The 14761-nt window shown below is 50.2% G+C and overlaps 1 protein-coding gene across 2 annotated transcripts; it reads left to right on the top strand.

The window, feature by feature from the left end:
* The first annotated feature begins 615 nt into the window (after positions 1 to 615).
* On the top strand, positions 616 to 8995 carry Mln (motilin). Of its 2 annotated transcripts, none has more exons than XM_013035031.1 (5): positions 616 to 683; positions 2420 to 2543; positions 5070 to 5168; positions 8140 to 8248; positions 8913 to 8995. In XM_013035031.1, exons 2-5 carry the CDS (start codon positions 2427 to 2429, stop codon positions 8918 to 8920), a joined length of 333 nt encoding a protein of 110 aa, XP_012890485.1. In that variant the 5' UTR covers positions 616 to 683; positions 2420 to 2426; the 3' UTR covers positions 8921 to 8995. The 2 variants fall into 2 exon arrangements, with proteins under 2 accessions (XP_012890485.1, XP_012890484.1); XM_013035030.1 differs by having other exon boundaries at positions 8910 to 8955.
* The last annotated feature ends 5766 nt before the right edge of the window (positions 8996 to 14761 follow it).

Below are 14761 nucleotides of genomic sequence, written 5' to 3' on the forward strand. Positions count from 1 at the left end.
GGAGGTGATCAGCACATCTCCAGCAGGCCAGGAGCCCCACTTGGCATGGTGGCTGAGTTTCAGAGTCATGCATAAACTGGTCATAAGGGAAGGGAGGTCCTTGCCCCCAAACCTGGCACCTCTGCTGGAGTGGGAGGGCACAAGGGCCCTCATCCGGAGCTGGGCACTCGAGTCCCCGGTGGTAGAGCCAGCACCTCATTGTGCTAAGCTCCCACTCCTAGCTTCGCCAGAACACAGCGAATGCAGTGACATGCCGACTGCCAGTTGGATCAAGAAAATGAGCAGCAATTGGATTTTGCCTTTTTTATTTAAAGTTTTTATTGATTCTTATGGAGCGAATTAAACTCGAACATTGGAAAGGAAAGGGATCTAAGCCATCTCTGTGAAGGAAATGGGACGCCATAAATGTGACACATTTGTCACCGCTAGGAGGGAGAACAGGGCTCAGGGACTTTATAGGGGAAGAGAAAAGCAGGAAGAGGGAGAAACAGGATGGGGCCTGTGTACTCTCCCCCTGCACAGTTCGCACTCCTGGGGCTCTGTTCTCACTCCAGTCTCCTCTGGGTGACCTTTGAGTGTCTGGTGGCCCTTTCAGTCACCTGAGCGTTGCATGTAGTTGGAATGAAGACTGGCTGTACCCAATCTCATGTTCTGGATCCTGGAATTTGAGCAAACTGGAGAAAGTAAGCAGAAGGAGGGAAGGAAGAGAGGGAGGGAAGAGAGAGAGAGAAAAGCAGAGCAAGAAGTGTAGGGAGTCCAGCTTGGATGCTGAGTTTTCCATGTCTGAGGGGACAGGTGTCGGCGGGGAGGCAGGATGCAAGTCAGACCCTCTCCAAAAGTAATCTAAGGTGGAAAGACAAGCTTGGAGGCCAGCCTATCCAGAGCAGGCCCTCTTTACCCGTGGAATCCAAGCTGGATTCACCCCCTCACCCACCACACCATGGCTAACCTGCCTTGGGCTCCCTTCCCTACTCCGGAGGCTACATCCCTGCCCTCAGCAGTGCATTGAGTACAGAGAGGTGGTACTCAGGTTGTATTCAATTTAGTCTCATCCCATGACACCTCATCCCTTCTCTGTGGGCAGAGGAACTCCTCCCTCCCCCTCCCCAGATCCCTGCAGCCATCATATGTTCCCTGCTCCTATCCTCCTGCCCTTCCACACATGCCCACTTCCTGACATAGGAGAGACCCGCCAGGACTCACAATGTCCTCGGGTGTCACCGAGTCCTGGAGCCTGCAGGAGAAGGCCCCGGCCCTGTTATTTCTGGATGGTAGCCAACCAATAGCTGAACACATTGGAGCTGGGAAGGTGCTCATCCAGTAGGGTGGGAGCCCTACTTTTGACTCTTGGATGCAAGGTTTTTACCACCTGGCTCTTCTCCCCCCACCCCAACCCTCCCCCCCCCAAACGATTCTCAGCCTTTTCCTCTTCAGATCAGAGGGCTGGGCTCCAGAGAGAGGGGGTGAGTGTTTGTGAGTCTATTCTTTTTGTCATCCAAACCAGCAACACCAGGAAAAGGAGAAGGGCTACCTGGCTTCTGCTGATAATCTAGGAGTTCTTTCTCTGGGCAGTGAAGTCTCTCCTGCTTCCTGAGGGGCCTTGCTAGTACCAGAAGACCTTACATAACAAAGAGCAGGGCCATCAAGCAGAATGACTCTTGTATGTTGTGGTAGAGGCTGGGTACCCTTTACCAAGAGCTTGGTCAGCTGCCACTGCTCTGGGACAGACCAAGTGTTGGAAGCTCGTCAGAAAACCCTGATATAGCTGGGCACCGGCTTACGCCTGTAATCCTAGCTACTCAGGAGGTTGAGATCTGAGGATTGCAGGTCAAAGCCAGCCCGGGCAGGAAAGTCATTGAGACTCTTTTTTTTTGGGTGGGGGGTCGGTCGTGGGGCTTGAACTCTGAGCTTGGGCACTGTCCTGCGCTCTTCAGCTCAAGGTGAGCACTCTACCGTTTGAGCCACAGCGCCACTTCCGGCTTTCTAGTGGTTTATTGGAGATAAGAGTTTCATGGACTTTCCTGCTTGGGCTGGCTTTGAACCACGATCCTCAGATTTCAGCCTCCTGAGTAGCTAGGATTACATGCGTGAGCTACCAGCGCCCAGCAGTCATTGAGACTCTTATTTTCAATAAGCCACTGGAAAACCAGAAGTGGCGCTGTGGCTCAAGCGGTAGAGCACTAGTCTTGAGCATTAAAGCTAAGGAACAATGCCAAGGCATTGATTTCAAGCCCCAGAACTGGCACAAAAAGAAAACGCTGTTTCAAATCCCCAGTGCACAGAAGCCAAGCCTTTGCTCACTCGGGATCACAAGCTGCAGGTAGGGCATGGATGGACCACATCGTGGGGCCCACCTTCCATGTAGGAATCTGTCACAGTGTCTTAAACTTGGTGACAGGAGCCCCTGGTTATTCTCCAGTTCCAGGATGGTGTCCTGCAAGGCCATGGCCATTCTGCTAGTGGTGCACACAGCCACCATGCTGGCTTCTCAAACGGAAGCCTTTGTTCCCATCTTCACCTACAGCGAACTCCAGAAAATGCAGGTAAGAAACCCTGCTGCCTACCTGGCTACATGGCTGCTACCTGGCCTGAAGATGGCTGGTCTCTTCGAAGCACAAGCTGTGTGTGTGTGTGTGTGTGTGTGTGTGTGTGTGTGTGTGTGTGTGTGTACTAGGGCTTAAACTCAGGGCTTGGGCACCATCCCTTAGCTTTTTTACTCAAGATTGACCCTTTACTACTTGAGCCACACCTCTGCCTCTGGCTTTCTGTTGCACTTTCCCTTCCTGGCTGGTTTTGAACCAGGATCCTCAGATCTCAGCTCCCGAATAGCTAGAATTACAGGCGTGAGCCACCGCCACTGGCACCCAGCTAGAAGCCTTTCTTTGGTAGACTCCTGTGTGATGACCGTGCCAGGGCCACCTGTAGGAAAGTGCCCAGAAAGTGCCAGCTGTCCACCCTATCCCTGCCAGCATCACCAAGAGATGTCAGTGGCTCACAGGAGTGACATCTTTTCCCACCCTGCTCATCTTTCTGGGGAAGTTTTCAATCAATAAGCTGATAAATATTTACTGGGCTTCTCTGTGGTGCCAAGCTCCTGTCTTTAAGGAGCTGACTAGAAGCTCCAGCACCAACATATGAAAAATTAACTAATAATCGAAGACAAAAGAGAGATGTCACAAGGCAGGACATGATTAATTGTCCCATAAGGGATGCTAGTGCTAAGTGATGGGGTTCAGAAGAGGGAGAAATCCCTGTGGCTGCCAGGGAGGGTGAGGTAAGAGCCAGAGCAGAGCCTTCCCAGCTAAGGATGGGCATGAGCCACCGTCCAGAGGTGGGAGCAAAGCCTGCTATCCACGTGGGGGTAGCATACCCTTCCGCGTGGACCCTAGAGAAAACAAGGCCGCCCCAAATGGGACTGAGGTAGCAGAAACTAAGGAAAACTGCCTTTTAGCTGAGTGCCAGTGGCTCATGCCTGTAATCCTAGCTACTCAGGAGGCTGATATTGGAGAATCACGATTTGAGGCCAACCCAGGCAGGAAAGTCCATGAGACTCTGAGACTCCTATCTCCAATTAATCACCAAAAGGCCAAAAGTGGAGCTGTGGCTCAACTGGCAAGGGCCAGACTTGAGCAATAAAGCTAAAAGACAGCCCCCAGAGGCGGAATTCAAGCCCCAGTACCAGCACAAAAGAAAAAAAAATGGTTTCTCAATATCTTAGACTTCTGAGGATTCTGTTGGCTGTGCAGACATTTGGGCCCCTTTAAGCAAGGAGAGGAAGATAGGGAACTTCTATATCCCACCCAGCCTGAGACTCCACAGGAACCGGCACGTGAGTTCCCGGTCCTGTGCCTCTGTGGCACAGCTGGTCCTTGTCTCCACTTAGTATAGGACAGATCTCCATGCTCCCTGCTGAGTGCAGAAAGTCCTCCAGGACACATGCACATGTATGTGCACACACACACACACGGGCAGGCACACACCTGCACGCACACACGTACCTTCCTCCCACTGATTGTTCTAAATTCACATCATCACACCTCAAGGGAGTCCCACAGCAGGATTCTAGGCCTGCCATTAGAGACACCAACACAGCAGGGTACGCCTGAGCGCAGGGCTGACAAGCCAGTGTGCAGCATGCCAGGTAAGATTTGGAGCCGGACAAAAAGGGTCAAACTCAGATTGAGCACAAGCCAGCAAAAGACAACCCAAAGACACGTTGCATTAATCTGCGCTGTGGTTTTCTTCCCGGTAATTGCCAGGAGCCAGGATTTTTATGAAGAAGCTCCAAGCTCCTTCCTCCATAACTCATCTCCCTGTCTCTCCTCTTATAAATCACCTCCCAGGGACTCTGAGTTGCAGGCCACCCCGTGGTGCCCTCTCGGGTGGGGCTGTCTCACGTTATCTTTTTTTATAGGCTCTCTGCTAAGAGAGCTACATTTTCACACTTAATATGCATGAAGGACAGCCATTATTCTCAGCGTTTTAACTTAATTAACAGTAACAATCTGGGTGCAAATTTTTAAGCACAAATAAATGAGCTCTTCTTCATAATGGTCTGTTGAAGGGTGACTCCAAGATCATCCTCAAGCCACTGGGCACCTGAGACTCTCTTGTTGCAGTGGGGGGTTGGGAGAGATACCTGGGGAAGAGAGATTTCTTGATTCTGGGGAGCCAGGGAGCACCCAGGCAGTTTGAGACAGGAGAGGACTCTGAGCTGACTGAAGAAGGCAGTGTGTGTGTGTGTGTGTGTGTGTGTGTGTGTGTGTGTGTGTGTATGCGCGCGCGCTCGCATGCGCATGCACATGAGCACACATGCCAGTACTGAGGCTTGAACTCAGGGCCTGTGTGCTGTCCCTGAGCTTTTGTGCTTGAGGCTAGCACTCTACCACTTGAGCCTCAGCTCCACTTCCTACTAGGTGGTCAATTAGAACGAAGAGTCTCATGGACTTTCCTGTCTGAGCTGGGTTAGAACTGTGATCCTCAGATCTCAGCCTCCTGAATAGCCAGGATTACAGCCACTGATGCCTGGCTAGGTGCCAGTTTTGTGCAACACAGTGCTCTGATCCTAGGAAAGGGAACGGAGCAAAGGGCAAAAGAAATCCCTGAACCTCCAGCAAAGGTCTGAGGAAGAAGAGGCCAGTGAGGAAGAAGAAAACTTCACAATCCAGGTGAGTTGGGGTGATGGAAAGAACCTTAGCATGGACATGGTTCCCTAACCTGAGGAGAAGGGAGGGCATAGAATGTTCCAGAATAGAGCAGTGAGCAAGGCATACAGCAAGAGGGCCATCCTGGGAGGGGATGGACTCCAGCAATGAAAGCAAACACTTGTTTTAAGCACCAAAGAAGTGAAGAAGGTAGAGTGACTAGAGTGGTCTGGGCACTGCTTGTCCAGGGAAGCCAGGGAAAGGCTTCCTGGAGGAGGCAGCACCTGAACGGAGTGAAGCCTAGGAGCCTCCAGGCATTGCTGCTGTTCCCCAGAGAACAGCTAAAGCAAAAATACCTGCCCAGGAGCCCCAGGAACAGGCCTGGTAGGGATGCTGAGAGAGGACTAGAGGCCGGCAGGGCCTGGTGTGCCAGGCTTGATGTCTGGGAGGACACAGAAGCTTCAAAGCCAGTGAGTCACCTGATGTGACTTGGAAAGATCTAGGGCAGCACAAACAGAGGCAGGAGATAGTCAGGAAGCAGCTGTGAGGGCCAAGGCACTAGGGTCTCCCTCTCCTGGGCAGGAACCCTGCATGGCTATGGCTCTCAGCACTGAGTTAGGATGTACAGATTGCCTACCGGGAGAGAGCTTGGATCCTGGGCTGCTTCTAGCTTCACCAACTCCTTCGCTCCTGCAGTGAATGACCCAGTCTCTATAGGTGTGAGGTACTGGGGACAGAGTAGGGAACAAAACAGACAAAAATCCAGATACACACACACTAAGGAGAGGCAGAAACAAGATACAGGAAGGACCTGGAACAAACAAGGAAAATGATCAAACCCTACAGCATGGCAAATAGGGATGGGTGTCATGGAGGAAAATTAAGCAAGGCAAGATGAGGCAGGTTTGATCTAAAATAGGGGAAACATCACACGTTTCATGAATAGATGGCATTAAGAGCAAAGACCTGAAGAGAGCAAGGGAGTAAATCATAGCAGTTTCTGGGAAGAGAAGTCCAGGCAGAAGTAATAGCCCATGCAAAGTCCCTGAGGCAGCCTCCCAATGGTCTTCTTAATTCTACCTTTAACCTTTCAGTCCGTTCTTGACCTGGCAACACCTATCCTCTGGAGAGGCTGGAGAGAGACTAGAGGTGTCTATGGGGGTGGGGGAAGGGAGACAGACACAGAGACAGAGAGGCATTTAGCCTAGAGTGATCATAGTTGAGGCAGGGCAAAGTGATTGGATTTTGAAAATAGTTTGGAGATAAACACCCGCAGGATTTTCTAGAAGAATGGATATAGTATGTGAAGAAAGAAAAATATAAAAATCTGACTTCAAAGCTTATGGCCAGAGCATCTGGCAGGGCAAATATGCCACCAACTAACAGTGACACCTAGGTTGGCTGCTCAGGGGCTACAGGACCAGCAGGAGATCAGGCAGGCTGTGGGACCTGCGTGAAGCTGTTAGCATCCAGGCAGAGAGAAAGGACAAAGCCAAGTGGAAATCTGAGTATGCAGTTCAAGGCTAGGACGTGAATGGAGAATTGAGGACAGGCCTGGGTGTGTTCCCAGTAGCTAGCTGGGCAGAGGAGAGGAGAGGCCCCAGTATGAGTTGGGCACTTCCACATTAAGGCGTGGGAGGTGATACCCAGGGACAGCAAAGGTCTTGCCAAAGCCACTCAGCAGTCAGGGCAGAAGCAAGCCCCACTCCTCATTTCCTGCCTCCTGCTGGACTCTCGGGCTGATGTCTCTTCAGTTCTGTCAGGTGTAGCCCCAAGAGTGGCCAAACTGTCACCACACTCAGTGGAATGGGGCTCTTTCCCTCACACCTTGCCTGAGAGAGAGCTGGAGGTGAGTCTGCCTCTCAGTCCAGCCTGATCTTCACCTGGAACAGCACTGGCAGTCAGGGGGCACACAGCCGCAGGTTCTTTCTGGAGAGGTCAGGGGGTAGAGGCTTTGTGTCCCTTTGCATTTCCTTATTATGATTGGACAGGACTGGGAGGTCCTCCCTGGACTAATCTCCAGCCCCCTCACTTTAGAGTGGGGACACTGAGACCTGAGAGAGGCAGAGCCATAGCCAGGCCACGGGGATGGCACAGGCAGGACTCAAATGAGCCCCACAGAGACCTCCTTCAGGCACCTCAGGCCACCCTGAGGCAGAGACAGTATGTCCAGACATTCTCACACCAAGCACCTGGTGTTAAGTGCGGGGGGCGGGGGGCAGGCTCTGGGGAGAGCAGGGAACTCCTTCCCCACCAGAACAGGTGCATGCAGTAAGACCTTTGACCCAGGACAAGCTGGTGTGAGGGTAAGGTGGGTAAGCACCCTCCAAGACCCCAAACATCCCTCTTGGTCGACAGCCATCAATTTCTATAGGTCTCCTGTATCACCATATATGAAAGGATCGTGATGGGTCTTGGGCCCCACATATGAAAAGACAGATATATATTGGCCCCAGACCCCTGGAGCCAGGCCTCTGCATGTAACTATTCTTCCTGGGTTGTTTACTACTCGTGAACAAGTTGGTCAGCTTCCTTTTGCTCAGTTTCCACACTGAAGCTCTTGCCACATAGGTAAGAAGTTTAATGTAGACCAGGCACTCAGAACACATGGACACGTGGTGGGGACCCAGGAAGTTAGCGATCGTTGTGGGGGGGGGGTGAGAATTCCTGCACCCAGGAGAAGTCTACTAGGTTCCTGGGCACTCTCTTGGTGTCAGAACTCCCAGCAGAGCCCTAGAGGCCCAGAGGAGGAGGGAGGGAGAGAGCTGAGGAGGAAGGAAAGGAGGAGGATAGAGAAGGGGAGAGGAAGGGAAAGACCAGGGAGGAAAGGGAAGGGCAGGGGAGGAAGAAGAAGGGGAAGGGGCATGGGAGGAAGGAAAGGGGGCAGGGGGAGTGTGGGGCTGCTGTTCGCAGACTCCCATCCACCTGTAGGGCACCCAGGGGTTAAGGCCCTCTCTGCACCTCTCCCTTCGGTTAACTCTGCCTTATTTCACAGCTGACTGCTCCTGTGGAAATTGGAATGAGGATGAACTCCAGGCAGCTGGAAAAGTACCGAACGGCCCTGGAAGGGCTGTGGAGGGAGGCGCTGCCGCCCACCCAGCCCAGTAAGCTCCGCACCCGCCCCTCGCTGCTGGGGGAGGGCATCTCCATGGCTCAGGCCTCTGTCCACCCTGGTGTTAATATTCTAAGAAGCATCTGAGCAGGATTTGAGTCAGGTGGTTTTTTTTGTTTTGTTTTTATGGGGTTTTTTTGGGGCTTTGTACTCAGAACCTTCGGTTTCCGCTGCTGGCCTGAGCACAGAGGGGGCAGGGCTGGGGCTCTGAAGTCTACTGCATTGTCTTTGCCTTCCTCTCCTCAAAGTCCTTCCAGTTTATCAGCCCCCTAGAGACCCCTGCTCCTTCCCAGATAATACAAGAGGCTGGGGAAGAAAACCCCTTGCTTCAGCTTTTTTACTTTTTTTTTTTCATTGTGTATTTCTGCAGCCTTTTTGGGCTTGCCCAGTTCAAGGTCTGCCCAAGTTGCTTGAGCAAAGCTAGATCTTGTCTGACAAACAGCCGCTAATTACCTCTCCCAGTCCCTCCAGGAGCAGCAGAGATGGAGGAGGTGGTGTTAGAGTTGGAGAAACTAGGAGGTTAAATGACTTGCCCCTGGCAAAACTCAGCCCAGCTCCCTCCTCCCCTCATCAGCAAGCAGGTTTAGAAGGCCATTTCCTAAGCAGATCTGCCAGCACCAGATCTGCAAAAACTCGTGGTGTTTTTCCTCCAGCAGGGGAGTGAAGAAGGCTCCAGAGATAAGGTGGACTCTCCCTGGGAACCCTGCCCACCTGAGCCTGGCCTTCCAGACCCCTGTAACCATCAGCTGCTCTGGGACGCAGAACCCCTCTCCAAAGCAGATCCCTTCTCCAGCAAATAAAGCATGACCTATACAGGGACGCCTCTTTTATTTAATATTCTAGTTTCTAAAAGGCCAACTCAGATCACAAGGAAGCAGAGGGGAAGCTCAGAGGGGCGTGGCCACACATTAGCAAAAGTGCCCAGTGCAAGAATCAGGTTAGGTCTGGGGCAGGAGAGGAAGCACCTTTCCATTTCAGAAGAGGAAACTGAGGCACAGAGAGACCGCATTTTTGGGAGAGAGACTGGAATCCTGGTCTGAATCCTACTCCATTTTTCTATTTACTGATGAGCTCGAGGTCTAATGGTCTACAGGATTTTAAGGCCTCTGCATTCAACCCCTTGCTGAGTAACTTCTAACCAGCCCTTTAGCCTCAATGAGCCTTTGCAAAAGCAAGGTGGTGATATCTGCCTTGAGAGCGGAGGGCAGAGGCGCCACCAAAGAGCAAATGACTGTTATTATTACCACCTTGTGGCTGCAAGCTCTAGCATCCGCAGCAAAATTGCACAGCCAACCCACTTATTTCTGCCTTCTAAACAAAACTGGATGGGAAGTTTCTCTTTAATTTAATTTCCCATTAATGAATGTTCATTTATTTATAAACTTGGGCCATATAGAAATCACTGCTCCCTCCATCCATAGGTTACCGGGAATTGGACACCATGTACCCTCTGTATCCTCTGTATTGCTACCTGCCCACCTGCTGTGAGAGAGGGCTTACACACCAAGAGTAGTCACCAATTGGAAGGACCCCAACTGCCAAAAAGCATTCCTGTTTGGAGTGCTCTGAAATCCCCAAAGGCCACTCAAGCCTTTCATAGGACCAGCCAGAGCCCTGCTACATTCCCACACATTTCTGGTTCACACTCTGACCAACCCCAGAGGTATAGCAAGTTCCTAGACAATACCACCACTAGTCGGGAGGCAGAAGGTCAGGCAGGGCAAAATGAAGCCAGCACTGCAGGTACACATGGAAGAGATGCATCTAGACTCCTGAACACCCTTCCCAGCTCCCCCAGACACAGCTCCCCTATTACCTGGCACATATTCTGTGAAGCAGAAAAACAAGAGGGAAACAGTTTTTGTTTTTGTGTTTCCCTAACTTTTAAAGTTATCTTTAAGTGCTTGTACAAAGGAGTTTCAATTCAACATGTCAGTTTATGAGTACATCTTGGTCATTGTCACTGAAGAGGGACATTGCTTCTATCCTTCCTTCATTCCTGATGAGATCATCTTCCCTCATCACCGAGAATGACCATTTCTGGGGTACTGAGCTGCTACCCTTTGGGGAATTTTTTTAAGATCCCAGGGGTTGGAGGACAGGGTTGGAATAGGTGGTAACAAGAGAAATAGGATTCCCTAAGTGACTTCACCCCAACAGGTCTACGTCCATCTGTCTGTCTGTCCATCTGTCCATCCACTTGTCCTTCTGTACATCCATCCATACATCCAACTATCCAGCCAGCCATCCAGTCAGTACTAGGGTTTGAATTCAGGTCCTCCAGCCTGCTAGATAGGTGCTCTACCACTTGAGCCATTTTTGCTTTATATTTTTCAGGTAGAATCTTGCTTTTTCCCAGGTTAGTCTTGGATGGCAATAGTTTTTCCCATGCCTTTTGTGTAGCTGGGATTATAGAAGCAAGCCACCATGCCTGGTTAGTTCACATTTTTTAACTAGGAATAGGTTTTTCAAGCACAACCCTTGGGAAAGGTATAGTGAACTGTCTTTCCTGCAGAAAAACACTGTTCAGTGCTCAGTGCTGCAGCCCAGCTGTCCCAACCCTCACCCTATGACCTCCGATATGCTTCTGTGTAATGAGCTGCAACAGGGACCCAGCTACCACATCTGTATTCACAGTGCCCACCACCGGCGCTTAGAAGTGTCGGCTCCTTTCTTCTCTGGTTTTCCTTTCCTGCCACTGTTTGATTGCTACCATCAGCTCGAATAATTCTGTTTTGCCAAGGAGTGCCTCTAGTTTCCAGGACAGCAGACTTGATTGCTTACAGGACATGCTCAGCGCTAGAAGAAATTAAAATTAGTGGGAGATGGGAGGGAAGTAGGATTCTGTGAGCTGAACCAAGAGAAAATGACCATGTTTTCACAAAACAAGGAAGAGGGTCTTGGTTAAAGCTATAGAATATATGAGCCACAAATCAGCCAGGGTCAGAGACAGGAGAGTACCCAGGTCAACCAGCAGAACAGAGCACCACCTTTCCTGTCCCCCATCCCTTCCTCTGTTTGTTTCCCAGAGGTTTACCCAGAATAATATGCTAGAACATCTGTGAGAGTGGAGAGGTAGAGATGGGCCCTGGGATGATCTGGAATATGCTTTTCATTTAGCAGTAACAGGGCAACCTGACGCTAACTTCATGAGATGGAGACGAGGAGGTATTTTCTCAGTAACCACATTGGTGTGATTCCATAATTACTGAACTACATGGATTTGCCATGAAATTGAATAGTTAAAAGCAGAGTAATTGCCTGATATCTGTACTCTGTAATTTAGTATAATCTAATCATGGACAAAGCCCAAAAGAAAATGTTCTGAAAGCATTGCATTTTTCTTCATACACAATTTGTTATTGACATTGGGTAATGTATTCCATGCCTCTAAAGGAACTCTTACCCAAAGGGCAAGCTTGGCCAAAAAGCGTTTCCTTTCATTTTCAACAGGCTGTTAGAAGGAGATGGCAGAACTGCCCATCAAACCTGATCTAGCACTTTTTTGTGACTCTATTTCCCCCTCATCACCCACCCCTAGACACAGCAAAACCAGATGAGAAGACAAAAATCTGAGACTTAAGTAACACCCACTTTTCAACCTCAAGGTCCAGTGTCCCCCAGGAAGATGTCATGGCACTGTGGTTAGAAACAAGGCCAGAACAGCTGAGGATCAAGGACGAATTTGCAATCCCCAGGCATCTTGGAGACCTGATAAATGTATGCAGGGCTTTCTGCAGGATGAAGGAGAATGATACCCACTAAAATATTTATGGTCCCTATTATTTTGGGGCTCTGCTGGGGCAAAGAGAGGTCAGTAGGAGAGGAGGTGGTGTGGTGGCCTCAGAGAATTCAGAGGGTGCTCCATGCAACTCCTGCCTTTGCTAAATGTGTGGATGTGGTTACTAAGTACATGTAGATGCTGTGGCTTGTCTTTCCTGGTTGCATTTAATAAATCAGGAAGACCAACCACAGCCTGAGCTGGCCACCTTTAAAAAAACCACACAAAGTAATGGGAAGAAGGCCTCTCAGGGCAGCTGACAACCTCACAGTATTTCCCTTTTCTTAAAAAAGATGCCTTCCATTCCTGACAGGCCCTGAAGCAGAGCCACTGGGAGACACAGAGGCAGATTACCACCGAGAAGCCACACAGCCTAGGCGGCAGCTCCTGACAAGATGGGGGACAGTGGTGACCGAGCAGCGCTAAGTGGCTGCCACAGACTCACCACACTGAACTGGGTAAAAGGGTGTTGAGGGCAGAGAATGTCAGGGACTAAATCCAGAGGCTGAATATGAGCAAGTATTGAAGTTCAAAGCCCACCCAGGCAGGAAGGTCTGTGAGACTCTTACCTCCAATCAACATCTAAAAGACAGAAGTCAAGCTGTGGCTCAAGTGGTACAGCACTAGTCTTCCTTTGCTGAAAAGCTAAGGAACAGCATTCAGTCCCAGTATCAGCACAAAAGTAAACAAACAAACAAATACTGGGAAGGAGCAGGAAGGGAGCCAGTAATTTAGGACAGAAAGTGGGAAGACTGAGAGGGAGAGACCACAGTGGGACCTGAGAAGAGTCGGAGGGGAGCTCATAAGCAGACCCAGTATGAGGAGTGGTTGGGAACTGGATATCCACAGATGCTGATCAAGGCTGTTAGACCCAGAAGACAACAAGGCCACTAGCTGCCAGAAGTCCATGTGGAAAGGAAGGGTGGCCCTGGGTTGCAAAGAGCCACTACCACCAACATACTGGGTCTTAGACTGGAGATTTTCAAGAAAGTTCAGGGAAGGTCTGAGGGCTAGCTGACCCTGGGTGTACAGGTAGCAGCAGCAGTGTCCTCCACACTGGAAGGCTGATAGAGCTCCCAATGAGTACCACTGTTGCACTAAGTTCCACTGCTGGGGGTGGCTCTAGTTCCCTCCATATTTTTCAAGTGCCCTGAGATCCATTGTGATGAAATAGACTATCCGTCTGCAGAACATTGCACCGTTCACTTCATTTAAGCATCCGTTTCAAGCCCTCTTAGAATATACCGGGCTGGTATTGATGCCGAAAGACTCATTCTTTATATATTGAACTGCACAGCTGCAAGGAGTTGCACAAATGTTACCAACTCATTTGTCATGCAAACAGTGCTTCAGAAAGAAATAAAATACTATTATGTGGTATATGTGTTAGGCAATCACTATATCAAATCCATGGCATTCGATGCAAACACAGGCAGAGAAAAGGAAAACAACACTTGGTGAGAGAAATCACACCACATGGGAGCAGCTAAGTCAGGGAGAAGGCGAGGCTGACAATGGAAGCCTGATCGAGCAGAGGCTGTAATTTTCCCAGCAATGAGGCCAGCATTGGATACCCCTGAGGTAGAGCAAGTGGCAGGAATGCAAAACTCTGACAGCGGAATATGGCCCAGGGTTCCCAGAGAGGGGAGAGACAGATGTGGAGGTCAGCAATGGGACTTCTAGGTAAAACTACAGGGAAGAGGGGGCTCTGAGAGAAGGAGGACTTAAGGAGGGCTGTGATAGAAATACTAGGTTGGTAATAAATGTTTCAAAAAGGGAGTTGATGAAGGATGTGAAAGGAATAGAAGAGGTAAAGCAATAATCTACAACTCTATTTCCGTTTGCTACAGCTCCCCTTGCTTCCCTTAGGGGGTTCCTGCTAGGAGCCTTCATGTAACCAAATCACCTACCCAATGGGAGGCTCTGCACCAGCACTGGTAGCAAAGATTTGAGTTAAGTATAAACAGAGATGAGCATGCACCAGGCACTGTTCTAAACACCTTACAGGAAATTAACTCTTCTCACCCTCCCAGCAGCCCAACCAGGATTTTTGGCAAACAGACTAGGGATGTTAATTGGACATAATCGCAGATCTAATAGTTGTGGAACTGGGAGTGGAAATCAAACTCGCTCTGGACCCCATAACCTAAACCACAGTGAGAGAGGCCAGACGGGGCCTCAGGGGTGTCCCCCTACCCATCTCTTTAATGTAATGTCCATGCCCATGCCAAACAGGCTCCTCTGAACCCCCTCATCTGCCCACTGGAGCACAAGACTTTTTCCGCGGTGGAAGCTGCGTGGGCCTCAGGCTGGAGCTCACTGAGGGGCAGAGTCTATCCTGGGCCAGGGCTGCACACAGTCCGTGCTCAGTTGGCCAGTTGTATGTCCAAGGCTGGCCTGCAAGCAGCCCAACGTCAGGACAGGGTCTTGGAACATTCCTGAAGTCTACTCCACCACCCAAATAAAATCCGATCACACATTGTTGCCAAATCATCAAGTCTCCAAATCTTGGCAGGGGGTTGGTTGTCTTTAACCAGTAAGCAATACATCCATTCGATCCACGGTTTATTGGATGCCTGTCACGGCGTGCTGCGGCGTAGGGGGCAGAGGACCGGTGTAAACATGGCTAGAGATAAAGGCCTGGAGAAAGGGAGAGAGTGGAGCAAGTTCTGAAACCAGAAAATAAAGAAATAAAGAAATCCTGTCCGACCTTCCCAACATGGC

The sequence above is a fragment of the Dipodomys ordii genome, unplaced genomic scaffold (assembly GCF_000151885.1).
Source record: "Dipodomys ordii isolate 6190 unplaced genomic scaffold, Dord_2.0 Scaffold202, whole genome shotgun sequence".
Lineage (NCBI taxonomy): Eukaryota > Metazoa > Chordata > Mammalia > Rodentia > Heteromyidae > Dipodomys > Dipodomys ordii.